The sequence below is a fragment of the Brienomyrus brachyistius genome, unplaced genomic scaffold (assembly GCF_023856365.1).
Source record: "Brienomyrus brachyistius isolate T26 unplaced genomic scaffold, BBRACH_0.4 scaffold65, whole genome shotgun sequence".
NCBI classification, from domain to species: domain Eukaryota; kingdom Metazoa; phylum Chordata; class Actinopteri; order Osteoglossiformes; family Mormyridae; genus Brienomyrus; species Brienomyrus brachyistius.
In genome coordinates this window covers 206,809-222,090 of record NW_026042340.1, presented here as the reverse complement: position 1 = coordinate 222,090, position 15,282 = coordinate 206,809, and the positions used below count along the sequence as shown (strand labels likewise).

The 15,282-nt window shown below is 50.2% G+C and overlaps 1 protein-coding gene across 2 annotated transcripts in view; it reads left to right on the top strand.

Annotated features, from left to right (window-relative positions):
- LOC125725372 (contactin-associated protein-like 2) overlaps nt 1-15,282 on the top strand; it is a 256,318-nt gene that overhangs the window by 104,636 nt on the left and 136,400 nt on the right. For both annotated transcript variants that reach the window (XM_049002234.1, XM_049002235.1), the window contains exon 3: nt 10,507-10,700. In XM_049002234.1, coding sequence (XP_048858191.1) covers nt 10,507-10,700 — 194 coding nt within the window. The remainder of the gene's footprint in view (nt 1-10,506; nt 10,701-15,282) is intronic.

Genomic DNA, 15,282 nt, shown 5'->3' with positions numbered 1-15,282 from the left:
CTAGCATTGCACAAATCATGTAGGATATTTCAGCAATGCAATCCAACGTATCTTTGGTTATAACAGTAGCGGTAATTCTTTTGCATGAATGATAAATGTATTTATGTAGCGTTTGAATTGTGTGCATTTGTGACATTTTGCTGTATAGAATTGGCGGAGAGGTTTTCTTGTAGCCTCTGCCAATTGCCGTGTGAGAACCGGGGAATTTTGTCGGAAATGCCAGTTTATAAGATCTCTGACTGTGTGTTTTCACCATGAAAGTAACATCTAAAGTTTCACGGCACTTTGGTGTGCTGGATGAAAAGGTTCATCCTTTGAATGCGAGGGCTCGGATTCTCCTGAGATCTGTGAAGATGTTCAGCCAAAAATGGTCATTCAGAGCCGAAAGCTGCCCCAGGTTCACCTGCTGGAGAATATTTATGAGGGAAATGAAAGAGCAGAGCTGTTTAAGCATTTAAGAACCCTTCAGTTTGGAATGCTTTTGAAATCCACTTCTCATTTTAGTAATAAAATAGACTTCAAATATTACTGAATTTCATAATATTGACGAAGAACACGGGCACATCTGGGATACTGCAAAAAAGCTGTACGTGATTTTCTCTCTGAAAATGTTAGACTGACCCTCACCTATGCTGATCCGGATGGTCATTTAAGCAGTGAGTGCTAATTAAAATGGAGCGTCATGTGTAAATTAATGAAAAAAGATTATAGTTCATTGCTCAACGAATCTTTTGTTCAGTTTACTTTATTTTTAAAATCTGTCGCCTTTTTACCTCAGTGTTTACCTCAGCAAAGCAGCAAAATATCTTCAGATTGTAACCCAAAGGCTGTCCTGTGGTCGTCGTACTCAGGCTCCTTAGTTATCAGTTGATTGAGGTGTCATTAAAATATTTAGCTATATTACTGGCTAAAACGTTAATAGGATATCAACAGCTACAGCTTTCTAGCATTCCATGACTCCACGCTGAGTCCTCTTCACTCAGACCCTCATCCTGATGCGGAGCTTTGGACGAGGCTTATCTCACCAGTGTCTTTCTGCTGGCCTGGGGTGTGAGCGGTGAATGCGCGTCACATCGTGCCGGCAGGGCGCCCGACACATCGGCAAGCCCCAGCGAGAGGGACGGCAGGCGGAAACGCTGCGCTGTAGCCTGTCGTGTTTCTATTGGCCATTTCCATACGGTGAGATCGCGGGAAGCGCGGAACCGCCGGACACACGCACCTAATTTAATTGGTTAACAACAAAAATTGACTTTACTACAAGCTTATAATAACACATTTATGATTGTTCATGTCCTTCTTCATAATATGCCTGCATTTAATTAAATAAATTGGTATTTTTGCAAAGAAGGTTTATGCTATTAAATAACGCAGATAAAAATTCAGCTTGTTTATTCCTTGAGCAGAAAAAAACATAACTTTCTAACCGTGGTAAACATGTTTATAAACAGAAGAAGTCTTAATATCCAGCTTTCGGGCAAAAAATATCAAAATCGCTTCATCCTAGCATAGCTAACAACATGGCATAGCTATCTACATGTCACTAATATATGTTCTTGGTAAAATGACCCCCTCTAGCCTCACTAAAACAAAATCAAAAAGTTTATTTTATGCGCAATTCACCTCTGGAGATTCTGGAAGAATCTCTAAACACATCTATATTTTAAAGAGTAGCTATGAGTTGTGAGTGCGCTGGCGGGTGCCGCCACCACTGGGCCAACGGCGTTTGCTGACCAGCGGTTTGCGCAGTGGGAACTCTGGAGGTAGCTGCGCTGCCTGTGTGCTAACAAGCATCAGGCAGTGCTCCCGGCCTGGGTCCCTGATGGGCGTGCAGTGCGAGGCCAGTCCGCTCGGTGCGACTGGTGATGTGTGACTGCTGCCAGATGTACAGGGGCCGGGCCAGATGGGCATGAGCTCCAGTTGAAAACTGATTGGCTCCCGGTGCGTCCCTTCCCTGACAAATACACTCAGGATATATATATATAGGGGCGGGGACACAGGAGCACTAGTTCCATCTGAAAGCTGATTGGCTCCCAGTGTGCCCCTTCCTCGTCACTTGCAGATTAAGCAAATCATTAGCTAATGATTAGATTGGCCCCTCTGTATGAATTATGGCCCCTCTAATGCTCCCTAAAAATCATAGAATTGCCAATAGGTATGCTCCTGCCCCAGTATTTTAAAGCATCCCTCTCAGCGTTCATCCCTGCCCAAGAAGATGGCTCCCAAAGGGCCGCCTGTGCAATAAGGAGTCCTGGAAGCCGTGGCCTCAGTGGATCTCTTCCTTAGGCTGGAAGCCGTGGCCTCAGTGGATCTCTTCCTTAGGCTGGAAGATGCGGCCTCAGTGGATCTCTTCCTTAGGCTGGAAGATGCAGCCTCAGTGGATCTCTTCCTTAGGCTGGAAGATGCGGCCTCAGTGGATCTCTTCCTTAGGCTGGAAGATGCAGCCTCAGTGGATCTCTTCCTTAGGCTGGAATATGCGGCCTCAGTGGATCTCTTCCTTAGGCTGGAAGATGCAGCCTCAGTGGAACTCTTCCTTAGGCTGGAATATGCAGCCTCAGTGGATCTCTTCCTTAGGCTGGAATATGCAGCCTCAGTGGATCTCTTCCTTAGGCTGGAAGCCGTGGCCTCAGTGGATCTCTTCCTTAGGCTGGAATATGCAGCCTCAGTGGAACTCTTCCTTAGGCTGGAATATGCAGCCTCAGTGGATCTCTTCCTTAGGCTGGAATATGCAGCCTCAGTGGATCTCTTCCCTAGGCTGGAAGATGCAGCCTCAGTGGATCTCTTCCCTAGGCTGGAAGATGCAGCCTCAGTGGATCTCTTCCTTAGTCTGGAAGGTGCAGCCTCAGTGGATCTCTTCCTTAGTCTGGAAGCCACAGCCTCAGTGGATCTCCTCCTTAGTCTGGAAGATGCGGCCTCAGTGGATCTCTTTCTTAGGCTGGAATATGCAGCCTCAGTGGATCTCTTCCTTAGGCTGGAATATGCAGCCTCAGTGGATCTCTTCCTTAGGCTGGAATATGCAGCCTCAGTGGATCTCTTCCTTAGGCTGGAAGCCGTGGCCTCAGTGGATCTCTTCCTTAGGCTGGAATATGCAGCCTCAGTGGAACTCTTCCTTAGGCTGGAATATGCAGCCTCAGTGGATCTCTTCCTTAGGCTGGAATATGCAGCCTCAGTGGATCTCTTCCCTAGGCTGGAAGATGCAGCCTCAGTGGATCTCTTCCTTAGGCTGGAAGATGCAGCCTCAGTGGATCTCTTCCTTAGGCTGGAAGATGCGGCCTCAGTGGATCTCTTCCTTAGGCTGGAAGATGCAGCCTCAGTGGATCTCTTCCTTAGGCTGGAATATGCGGCCTCAGTGGATCTCTTCCTTAGGCTGGAAGATGCAGCCTCAGTGGAACTCTTCCTTAGGCTGGAATATGCAGCCTCAGTGGATCTCTTCCTTAGGCTGGAATATGCAGCCTCAGTGGATCTCTTCCTTAGGCTGGAAGCCGTGGCCTCAGTGGATCTCTTCCTTAGGCTGGAATATGCAGCCTCAGTGGAACTCTTCCTTAGGCTGGAATATGCAGCCTCAGTGGATCTCTTCCTTAGGCTGGAATATGCAGCCTCAGTGGATCTCTTCCCTAGGCTGGAAGATGCAGCCTCAGTGGATCTCTTCCCTAGGCTGGAAGATGCAGCCTCAGTGGATCTCTTCCTTAGTCTGGAAGATGCAGCCTCAGTGGATCTCTTCCTTAGTCTGGAAGCCACAGCCTCAGTGGATCTCCTCCTTAGTCTGGAAGATGCGGCCTCAGTGGATCTCTTTCTTAGGCTGGAATATGCAGCCTCAGTGGATCTCTTCCTTAGGCTGGAATATGCAGCCTCAGTGGATCTCTTCCTTAGGCTGGAATATGCAGCCTCAGTGGATCTCTTCCTTAGGCTGGAAGCCGTGGCCTCAGTGGATCTCTTCCTTAGGCTGGAATATGCAGCCTCAGTGGAACTCTTCCTTAGGCTGGAATATGCAGCCTCAGTGGATCTCTTCCTTAGGCTGGAATATGCAGCCTCAGTGGATCTCTTCCCTAGGCTGGAAGATGCAGCCTCAGTGGATCTCTTCCCTAGGCTGGAAGATGCAGCCTCAGTGGATCTCTTCCTTAGTCTGGAAGATGCAGCCTCAGTGGATCTCTTCCTTAGTCTGGAAGCCACAGCCTCAGTGGATCTCCTCCTTAGTCTGGAAGATGCGGCCTCAGTGGATCTCTTTCTTAGGCTGGAATATGCAGCCTCAGTGGATCTCTTCCTTAGGCTGGAATATGCAGCCTCAGTGGATCTCTTTGTTAGGCTGGAATATGCAGCCTCAGTGGATCTCTTCCTTAGGCTGGAATATGCAGCCTCAGTGGAACTCTTCCTTAGGCTGGAATATGCAGCCTCAGTGGATCTCTTCCTTAGGCTGGAAGATGCGGCCTCAGTGGATCTCTTCCTTAGGCTGGAAGATGCGGCCTCAGTGGATCTCTTCCTTAGGCTGGAAGATGCAGCCTCAGTGGATCTCTTCCTTAGGCTGGAATATGCGGCCTCAGTGGATCTCTTCCTTAGGCTGGAAGATGCAGCCTCAGTGGAACTCTTCCTTAGGCTGGAATATGCAGCCTCAGTGGATCTCTTCCTTAGGCTGGAATATGCAGCCTCAGTGGATCTCTTCCTTAGGCTGGAAGCCGTGGCCTCAGTGGATCTCTTCCTTAGGCTGGAATATGCAGCCTCAGTGGAACTCTTCCTTAGGCTGGAAGATGCAGCCTCAGTGGATCTCTTCCTTAGGCTGGAAGCCGTGGCCTCAGTGGATCTCTTCCTTAGGCTGGAATATGCAGCCTCAGTGGATCTCTTCCCTAGGCTGGAAGATGCAGCCTCAGTGGATCTCTTCCCTAGGCTGGAAGATGCAGCCTCAGTGGATCTCTTCCTTAGTCTGGAAGATGCAGCCTCAGTGGATCTCTTCCTTAGTCTGGAAGCCACAGCCTCAGTGGATCTCCTCCTTAGTCTGGAAGATGCGGCCTCAGTGGATCTCTTTCTTAGGCTGGAATATGCAGCCTCAGTGGATCTCTTCCTTAGGCTGGAATATGCAGCCTCAGTGGATCTCTTTGTTAGGCTTGAATATGCAGCCTCAGTGGATCTCTTCCTTAGGCTGGAATATGCAGCCTCAGTGGAACTCTTCCTTAGGCTGGAAGATGCAGCCTCAGTGGATCTCTTCCTTAGGCTGGAAGCCGTGGCCTCAGTGGATCTCTTCCTTAGGCTGGAATATGCAGCCTCAGTGGATCTCTTCCCTAGGCTGGAAGATGCAGCCTCAGTGGATCTCTTCCCTAGGCTGGAAGATGCAGCCTCAGTGGATCTCTTCCTTAGTCTGGAAGATGCAGCCTCAGTGGATCTCTTCCTTAGTCTGGAAGCCACAGCCTCAGTGGATCTCCTCCTTAGTCTGGAAGATGCGGCCTCAGTGGATCTCTTTCTTAGGCTGGAATATGCAGCCTCAGTGGATCTCTTCCTTAGGCTGGAATATGCAGCCTCAGTGGATCTCTTTGTTAGGCTTGAATATGCAGCCTCAGTGGATCTCTTCCTTAGGCTGGAATATGCAGCCTCAGTGGAACTCTTCCTTAGGCTGGAATATGCAGCCTCAGTGGATCTCTTCCTTAGGCTGGAAGATGCGGCCTCAGTGGATCTCTTCCTTAGGCTGGAAGATGCAGCCTCAGTGGATCTCCTTGATAGGTTGGAAGCTGTGTTCTTCATGGATCACCTCCTTCAGCTGGAAGCTGCACCCTCTGTGGATCTCCTCCCATGGATGACAGCAACAGCCTCTGTGTATATATTCCAGTATTTTGGGCCTGGTAGAATGTCGGAGCACTGTAGTTTGACATTGTGATGATTGACAAACAGCCCATACTTTCTGCAGCTCTCCTTTACCTCTTTGTCCTATGTACGCTTGAAGGTCTGGAACCTTCTTGAAAATCATGGTATCAGAATCATCTCATGTCCTAATTCTAAATAAAACTTCTTCTTTCTTGTTTTTTTAAATGGCCTTGTTTTTCTGTCAAAGTTGAGCCTCATTATTGAAACACAAAGACTTCACCATTACAGTGGGAGGCAACAGTTCCACAGGCAGACGGCTAGACCGTGCGTAGCATTTCCTAAGTAGGCCTCTTTTGTACTGTCATCTGTAGTTTACCTGGTGTGTGAATAGGGGATTCAGTGCATCTGAGGACACGTATCCGTTCTCCCACAACGATAGTATTTAATGTTTGAAACACAAACAGCCCTCTTGTCAGTGCATGTTGGCTGTGTTCTTAGCAGCATGCTGCTGCAGAAGGTCAGCATGTATCGTGTGCCGTTCAAGGTAATGCATCCCAATGGGAATAAATCGTGGGATGGTAATAATCACTCACTGTGCTGAAGAAACTTCTTAGGATACAAAGCATACGATTCTGCAGCGCATGACGTATGCAGTGACAAATTTAGTGTCACAAGGAACGCACAATTGGAGGTGCTGATGCTGCATTAATTACACATCCTCCTCAGAGATCATACGTTTGGAGGTGTTGGTACTTCATTAATTACACATCTTCCTTATGGAGCACATGTTTAGAGGTGCTGGTGCTTCATTAATTACACATCCTCCACAAGGATCACATGTTTGGAGGTGCTGGTGCTTCATTAATTACACATCCTCCACAAGGATCACATGTTTGGAGGTGCTGGTGCTTCATTACTTACACATCCTCCACAAGGATCACACGTTTGGAGGTGCTGGTGCTTCATTAATTACACATCCTCCACAAGGATCACACGTTTGGAGATGCTGGTGCTTCATTAATTACACATCCTCCACAAGGATCACAAGTTTGGAGGTGCTGGTGCTTCATTGATTACACATCCTCCACAAGGATCACACGTTTGGAGGTGCTGGTGCTTCATTAATTACACATCCTCCACAAGGATCACACGTTTGGAGGTGCTGGTGCTTCATTAATTACACATCCTCCACAAGGATCACACGTTTGGAGGTGCTGGTGCTTCATTAATTACACATCCTCCACAAGGATCACATGTATGGAGGTGCTGTTGCTTCATTAATTACACATCCACCTTAAGGACCACACGTTTGGAGATGCTGGTGCTTCAGTAATCACACATCCTTCTCCTCAGCTTTAGGAGAATGTTTTCAGGTGTGACATTGCATGTATGCATCCTTAACATACATAAGTACTTTGTGCTCATTTTGAACAGTTCTATATTCCAGATCAATAGGAAATCATACCTTTAGTAACTAACAGTTTGACTTGATCTGTATTATAAATCTATTGCATTTTCCCTCAACAAACAGTTGAACCTCATGAGTCTGGGACATGATCGAATCGTCCACATGTGAAGCATATCCCTGGGTACCCCTGCCTCCTAAAATGCTTTTGTGTCGGATTCGGAGTCGGGTGTGACAGGCCGGGAAGCAGATCAGACCTCGCTGGTTCATGAGGTCACCTACAGACAGCTCAGGCAGGCAGGCAGGAAGCAGGCTGCTGCAGCCATGACATGATGCCTGTTTATTTCAATGTTTCCTCACCTTTGTCAGCCTGGTGACAGAGGGAAGCTTTGGCAGCCGTCTCTCTCCCTCGCGGCTGTGTGGATTCATTTCAGCTCCCCAGAGCCCCGCTGTCCCGTCTCTCTCCCTCGCGGCCGTGTGGATTCATTTCAGCTCCCCAGAGCCCCGCTGTCCCGTCTCTCTCCCCCGCGGTCGTGTGGATTCATTTCAGCTCCCCAGAGCCCCGCTGTCCCGTCTCTCTCCCTCGCGGCCGTGTGGATTCATTTCAGCTCCCCAGAGCCCCGCTGTCCCGTCTCTCTCCCTCGCGGCTGTGTGGATTCATTTCAGCTCCCCAGAGCCCCGCTGTCCCGTCTCTCTCCCTCGCGGCCGTGTGGATTCATTTCAGCTCCCCAGAGCCCCGCTGTCTCGTCTCTCTCTCCCTCGCGGCCGTGTGGATTCATTTCAGCTCCCCAGAGCCCCGCTGTCCCGTCCCTCTCCCTCGCGGCCGTGTGGATTCATTTCAGCTCCCCAGAGCCCCGCTGTCCCGTCTCTCTCCCTCGCGGCCGTGTGGATTCATTTCAGCTCCCCAGAGCCCCGCTGTCTCGTCTCTCTCTCCCTCGCGGCCGTGTGGATTCATTTCAGCTCCCCAGAGCCCCGCTGTCTCGTCTCTCTCTCCCTCGCGGCCGTGTGGATTCATTTCAGCTCCCCAGAGCCCCGCTGTCCCGTCCCTCTCCCTCGCGGCCGTGTGGATTCATTTCAGCTCCCCAGAGCCCCTCTGTCCCGTCTCTCTCCCTCGCGGCCGTGTGGATTCATTTCAGCTCCCCAGAGCCCCTCTGTCCCGTCTCTCTCCCTCGCGGCCGTGTGGATTCATTTCAGCTCCCCAGAGCCCCTCTGTCCCGTCTCTCTCCCTCGCGGCCGTGTGGATTCATTTCAGCTCCCCAGAGCCCCTCTGTCCCATCTCTCTCCCTCGCTCACCTCTCCTCTGATCCGCCCCTGTGCGTTTTTTTCCACTGGCTGGAGTTGGATGGGAATCCCCCCGTGCACCCCCTGTGGTGTGATCTTTTGCCCCCTCAGACCCCCCACCCTAAACCCCCCCCAGTGTGGTGTACTCTTCTGCCCCCTCAGACCCCCCCCCCCGCACCCCTCCGTGTGGTGCGATCATTTGCCCTTCAGACATCCCCCCCCACTCCACCCCCCACTGCGGTGTGATCACCTGCCCCCTTAGACCCTCCCCCACCCCCGAGTGTGGTATGATTGCCAATCCCCCTCAGACCCCCCCCGCACACTTCAGTGTGCTTTGATCGTCTACCCCCGCACCCCCTGCATATTTCTGGAATCACGTTCCCAGCCGCCATTTGCTGGTATCGATTCCGCCGCGATATCCTGTATGTATCAGTTTGGGCTGCAGCTCCTGTGACCGGCTAATTGGATTATGCTGGATTTCCCTGCTTCTGATATGCCTGCTAATCAATCGATACCATTTACCTCCTCATCCTACTTTGTTCCTAAACATCATAAGAAAATGGTCCTAACCGATTTAAGGTCTCCTTACTGCAGTGAGGGCACAGGCAGAAGCATATCAATTAACTCCCTGCACTTAAAAACCAATTTGTCATCTAATCTCCAAGAAATAGATTTGTACTGTAGGCAGAGATTATATTTTCATGGTGGTATAATTTTTCAGATTGCCTCGCAGTCACTTCGATTGACAGTAAACAATCCCCTCATCGTCATGGCCGTGTATTCTCCATACAAACCCAGTGGGACGTGATTCGCTTTGCCTCAGGTCTTTAATTTTTGAATGTTTGATTGTTATTAAAGTCTTGCCCAACTGGTTCTTTCTGCTGTCAGTGAAGCTGGAATGTAAACACACATGATTACTATACTGATGATGGGAAATACACCTCGACCTTATCGTGTAATAGCAGAGCTCAGTGATTCTGTCCCAAGCTCAGGGCGCTGTGAGGACAGTTTGGGCAGCCTTGTCCCGCTGTGGCTGTCTGGCTGTGAGGACAGTTTGGGCAACCTTGTCCCGCTGTGGCTGTCTGGCTGTGAGGACAGTTTGGGCAGCCTTGTCCCGCTGTGGCTGTCTGGCTGTGAGGACAGTTTGGGCAGCCTTGTCCCGCTGTGGCTGTCTGGCTGTGAGGACAGTTTGGGCAGCCTTGTCCAGCTGAGGCTGTCTGGCTGTGAGGACAGTTTGGGCAGCCTTGTCCTGCTGTGGCTGTCTGGCTGTGAGGACAGTTTAAGCAGCCTTGTCCAGCTGAGGCTGTCTGGCTGTGAGGACAGTTTGGGCAGCCTTGTCCCACTCAAATTGTCTGGCTGTGAGGACAGTTTGGGAAGCCTTGTCCCGCTCAGGCTGTCTGGCTGTAAGGACAGTTTGGGAAGCCTTGTAGCGCTCAGGCTGTCTGGCTGTGAGGACAGTTTGGGAAGCCTTGTAGCGCTCAGGCTGTCTGGCTGTGAGGACAGTTTGGGCAGCCTTGTCCCACTCAGGCTGTCTGGCTGTGAGGACAGTTTGGGCAGCCTTGTCCCACTCAAGCTGTCTGGCTGTGAGGACAGTTTGGGCAGCCTTGTCCCGCTCAGGCTGTCTGGCTGTGAGGACAGTTTGGGCAGCCTTGTCCCGCTCAAGCTGTATGGCTGTGAGGACAGTTTGGGCAGCCTTGTCCCACTCAAATTGTCTGGCTGTGAGGACAGTTTGGGCAGCCTTGTCCCACTCAGGCTGTCTGGCTGTGAGGACAGTTTGGGCAGCCTTGTCCCGCTGAGGCTGTCTGGCTGTGAGGACAGTTTGGGCAGCCTTGTCCCACTCAAACTGTCTGGCTGTGAGGACAGTTTGGGAAGCCTTGTAGCGCTCAGGCTGTCTGGCTGTGAGGACAGTTTGGGCAGCCTTGTCCCGCTCAAGCTGTCTGGCTGTCAGGACAGTTTGGGAAGCCTTGTCCCGCTCAAGCTGTCTCGTCTTGAGGACACAACTGACATGTGTGATTTTATCTTTCTCCTCTGGTCAGGGGCAGGAGGCTGGTCCCCGCTGGATAATGACCATTACCAGTGGCTGCAAGTGGACCTGGGTGGCAGGAAGCAGATCACTGCCATAGCAACGCAGGGCAGGTACAGCAGCTCTGACTGGACGACGCAATACCGACTGCTCTACAGCGACACAGGAAGGAACTGGAAGCCATATCAGCAGGACGGTAACATCTGGGTGAGTCCCCCTCACTGATATCAGTGTCAGTATATGATATCAGAGTCACTGTGTGTTATCAGTGTCAGTTTATGATATCAGTGTAAGTGTATGACATCAGTCCCCCTCACTGGGAAATTGCACCATCAGTTTAACTGTACCCCTGAGCTGGAAAATTGCATTATCAGTCTGACTGTACCCCCAAGCCTGGAAATCGCACAGTCAGTCTGACTGTACCCCCAAGCCTGGAAATCGCACCATTGTACTCTGATGTTGATTGTACTCTGAAGAAACATAAGAAATGATCAGGGCACCGATGATGTTATGCTGTATGTCTGATTGTACCTGTATATTTACTGGTATTACATTACAGCAGTGCTCCTTGGGGGGGGGGGGTCTTTTGCAGCCATATTGCCTAATTAGTTTGATTTATTTTAAGAGATTTGCCAGGAAACTCAATGCCAGTGAGCTACACTGAATGTCACTTTGATCGATCGATTAATTTTGACCGTCCCGGTGAGGACGGGATCTGTGTGAGGTCCAGATGGCTCATCTTCTGCAGCTTCAAGCCAGTGGCTTTCAGATACATCTCAGTACTGTCAAAGGCCTGTGTGCCATTTCATTGAAAAATTATGCTTCCTAATAGAGAATTAAGCTGTTCAGGATTTTTAACTGTTTTTATTCATGTAGTCTGATGGCTGGTCTTAGCTGATGATATGCTGGGAATGTTCCTGCAGCGAATATAGGTTCTGTTCTTCAGTATCTTCAAGGTGCCCCACCTGCAGATTTATGGGGTCTGAGGGGGCCTCATCATTAATGATGCGGAAGGACACAGGGGGCCCTGGAGGAGCATGTGACCCAAACATGACGGCTTCAGAACGACTGTCAGTCATTCATCAGTCACCTCTGGCTCTATGAGACAGAATTTATGGGCTGTACTTTCTGCCAAAAATCACACAGAGGAATGAAGTCGCTCTGAAATAGAGATGGAAAAGCGAAGAGAATGGTTTGGGGGCGTTATGAGCGAGGAACATTCTGAGTAATTACAAACCTGATGAAAAATGCAGAACACCGATATAACCCTTATTCCATCGTCTCTTGCACATAGTTAGGATCTTAATGAGACTAATCTGTAAATTATTGCATTGCAATTATATAATAGATGTGGCCATATCACACATTGAGTTTTATATTGATATCTCAGGTCCATTTCAATATCAGTCTAAACAGTCTGTTCCACAATAAATTTAGCATAGATAGGTTCGGAGTGTTGGCAGTGCCTGATCAATCATACGGTGTGCAGCTCTGCAGGTTTGGACTCAGAAGGTGATCAGTAGGTTGCTAGTTCAAATCCCTTGGCTAGCAGAGTGAGGTCACCATGGGGCCCCAGAACAGGCCCCTTAACCCCAGAAGAGTGAGGTCACCATTGGGCCCCAGAACAGGCCCCTTAACCCCAGCAGAGTGAGGTCACCATGGGGCCCCAGAACAGGCCCCTTAACCCCAGAAGAGTGAGGTCACCATTGGGCCCCAGAACAGGCCCCTTAACCCCAGCAGAGTGAGGTCACCATCGGGCCCCAGAACAGGCCCCTTAACCCCAGCAGAGTGAGGTCACCATCGGGCCCCAGAACTGGCCCCTTAACCCCAGAAGAATGAGGTCACCATCGGGCCCCAGAACAGGCACCTTAACCCCAGCAGAGTGAGGTCACCATCGGGCCCCAGAACAGGCCCCTTAACCCCAGCAGAGTGCGGTTACCATCGGGTCCCAGAACAAGCTGCTTAACCCCAGCAGAAGCCCACCATCGGGCCCCAGAACAGGCCCCTTAAGCCCAGCTGCACCAGGGACATTGTCTGACCTTGCTCTCCTTACACTGAAACATTTGCTAAATAAATGCGATGAGTTGGCACCCCATCCAGGGTTGTAACCTGCCTTGTGCCCGTAGTTTTCGGGATAGGCGCCGGACCCTGCGTGGGCCAAGTGGTTAGAGAAAATGGATGGATGGATGGATGGCATCTGCTAAACATATAAATGCTGTGCAGTTTGTCCCTGTGATCCATGTCCCTGGGCCTGGATTGTTTTCTCTTTCACCAGTCATGTTTCAGGGTCATAAAGTTATGGTCGTCCTCTGGTCATGAGCTTGTGGAATGAGCTGCTCGATCCATCAGGAAACGTTGTGGAGGACGCCACTGCCCCGCCAGCCCATTCTGGGGCTCTAATAACACTCTTACCATGGTAGGACACTGTGTATGTGGCAAAATAGCAGGGATCTGAACAAATTTACACTGCGTGTCACGCACACGCACTGTTGTGTCGGTGTGTGTTTTGGGACGTGTGATTGTCCAGCGCCACGTGCAGCACTGCATCCAATGGGAGTACTTTGGCACTGTTGAGATGCTGTCGATTTATCTCTGAAAGGTATTGTCTACAGCATAGATGGCGTCTGCTTGAGGGTCCTGTGCCAATACCCGTCCTGTCAGCAGCTGTGAGTGGAGATAAATGTTTGCACTGCGGCAGAGCCGATGATGGGCCAGCGGTTTGGCCGTCACAGGCTCACGGGGGGTGGGTGGATTTATAGCAGACCTGACGGCTGATGTACGGCTTCCTCCCCATGTCGTCCTGCACCATCAGCCTGCACACGCCTCATTCTTTCTCACTTTTTTCTCGATTCCAAGCTGCAAACTCTGTTCAATTTAACAATTTAACTATTGAAGACAAGCAACTGAACAACATAAAAAAATTATAATGTTATTATGCAAATTGCCATTTTAAGATTCCATCCCAGATTTCTTAAGATTTATAACCGCCAGGTACAGCAGTATGTTATATCAGTGTCGGTGTGTGATATTAGTATTGTCATTGTCAGTGTAAGATATGAGTATCAGTATGATATCAGTGTCAGTATATGATATCAGAGTCACTGTGTGTTATCAGTGTCAGTTTATGATATCAGTGTAAGTGTATGATATCAGTGTCAGTATATGATATCAGAGTCACTGTGTGTTATCAGTGTCAGTTTATGATATCAGTGTAAGTGTATGATATCAGTGTCAATATATGTTATCAGTGTTAGTATTGTTGTCAGTATCAGTATATGATATCAATGTCAGTGTGTCAGTTTGGTAGCCTAGGTGTGATAGCATCCAAATGAAATAATTCTCCCTGCCTAGGTGGGTGGAGATGGACCAGGGCAGGCATAATACTCTCCCTGCCTAGGTGGGTGGAGATAGACCAGGGCAGACATAAAACTATCCTTGCCTATGTGGGTGGAGATGGACCAGGGCAGACATAAGACTATCCTTGCCTATGTGGGTGGAGATGGACCAGGGCAGACATAAGACTATCCTTGCCTATGTGGGTGGAGATGGACCAAGGCAGGCATAAGACTATCCTTGCCTATGTGAGTGGAGATGGACCAGGGCAGGCATAAGACTATCCTTGCCTAGGTGGGGGGAGATGGACCAAGGGAGACATAAGACTATCCTTGCCTATGTGGGTGGAGATGGACCAGGGCAGACATAAGACTATCCTTGCCTAGGTGGGGGGAGATGGACCAGGGCAGACATAAGACTATCCTTGCCTAGGTGGGGGGAGATGGACCAGGGCAGACATAAGACTATCCTTGCCTAGGTGGGGGGAGATGGACCAGGGCAGACATAATACTTTCCCTGCCTCAGTGGGTGGAGATGGACCAGGGCAGACATAAGACTATCCTTGCCTAGGTGGGGGGAGATGGACCAGGGCAGGCATAAGACTATCCTTGCCTAGGTGGGGGGAGATGGACCAAGACAGACATAAGACTATCCTTGCCTATGTGGGTGGAGATGGACCAGGGCAGGCATAAGACTATCCTTGCCTATGTGGGTTGAGATGGACCAGGGCAGGCATAAGACTATCCTTGCCTAGGTGGGGGGAGATGGACCAGGGCAGAAATAAGACTATCCTTGCCTATGTGGGTGGAGATGGACCAGGGCAGGCATAAGACTATCCTTGCCTATGTGGGTGGAGATGGACCAGGGCAGGCATAAGACTATCCTTGCCTAGGTGGGGGGAGATGGACCAGGGCAGGCATAAGACTATCCCTGCCTCGGTGGGTGGAGATGGACCAGGGCAGACATAAGACTATCCTTGCCTATGTGGGTGGAGATGGACCAGGGCAGGCATAAGACTATCCCTGCCTAGGTGGGTGGAGATGGACCAGGGCAGACATAAGACTATCCTTGCCTATGTGGGTGGAGATGGACCAGGGCAGGCATAAGACTATCCCTGCCTAGGTGGGTGGAGATGGACCAGGGCAGACATAAGACTATCCTTGCCCTACCTCCTACCTTAAGAAGATATTACCATGCCAAAGTTCCAGGCTCCACCCACACAGAGATGTGCTGTCAAACCACGACCGTTCAGTCCCTAGTCTCTGCCTGCCGTCCTCAGAGCTCTCCCATCAGGAGCTCGCCTGTCCTTCTGAAGGCACGCTTGGACCTCGTCCTTGGCCTGTCTCCGGCTGTCACGCCCAAAGCCTTAAACGCACAGCCAATTTGGCCGGGAATGAGTAGGAACAGGCACATCCAGAGAAGCTGGCAGACAAACAGTTACAGGAAAAGGAGTCAG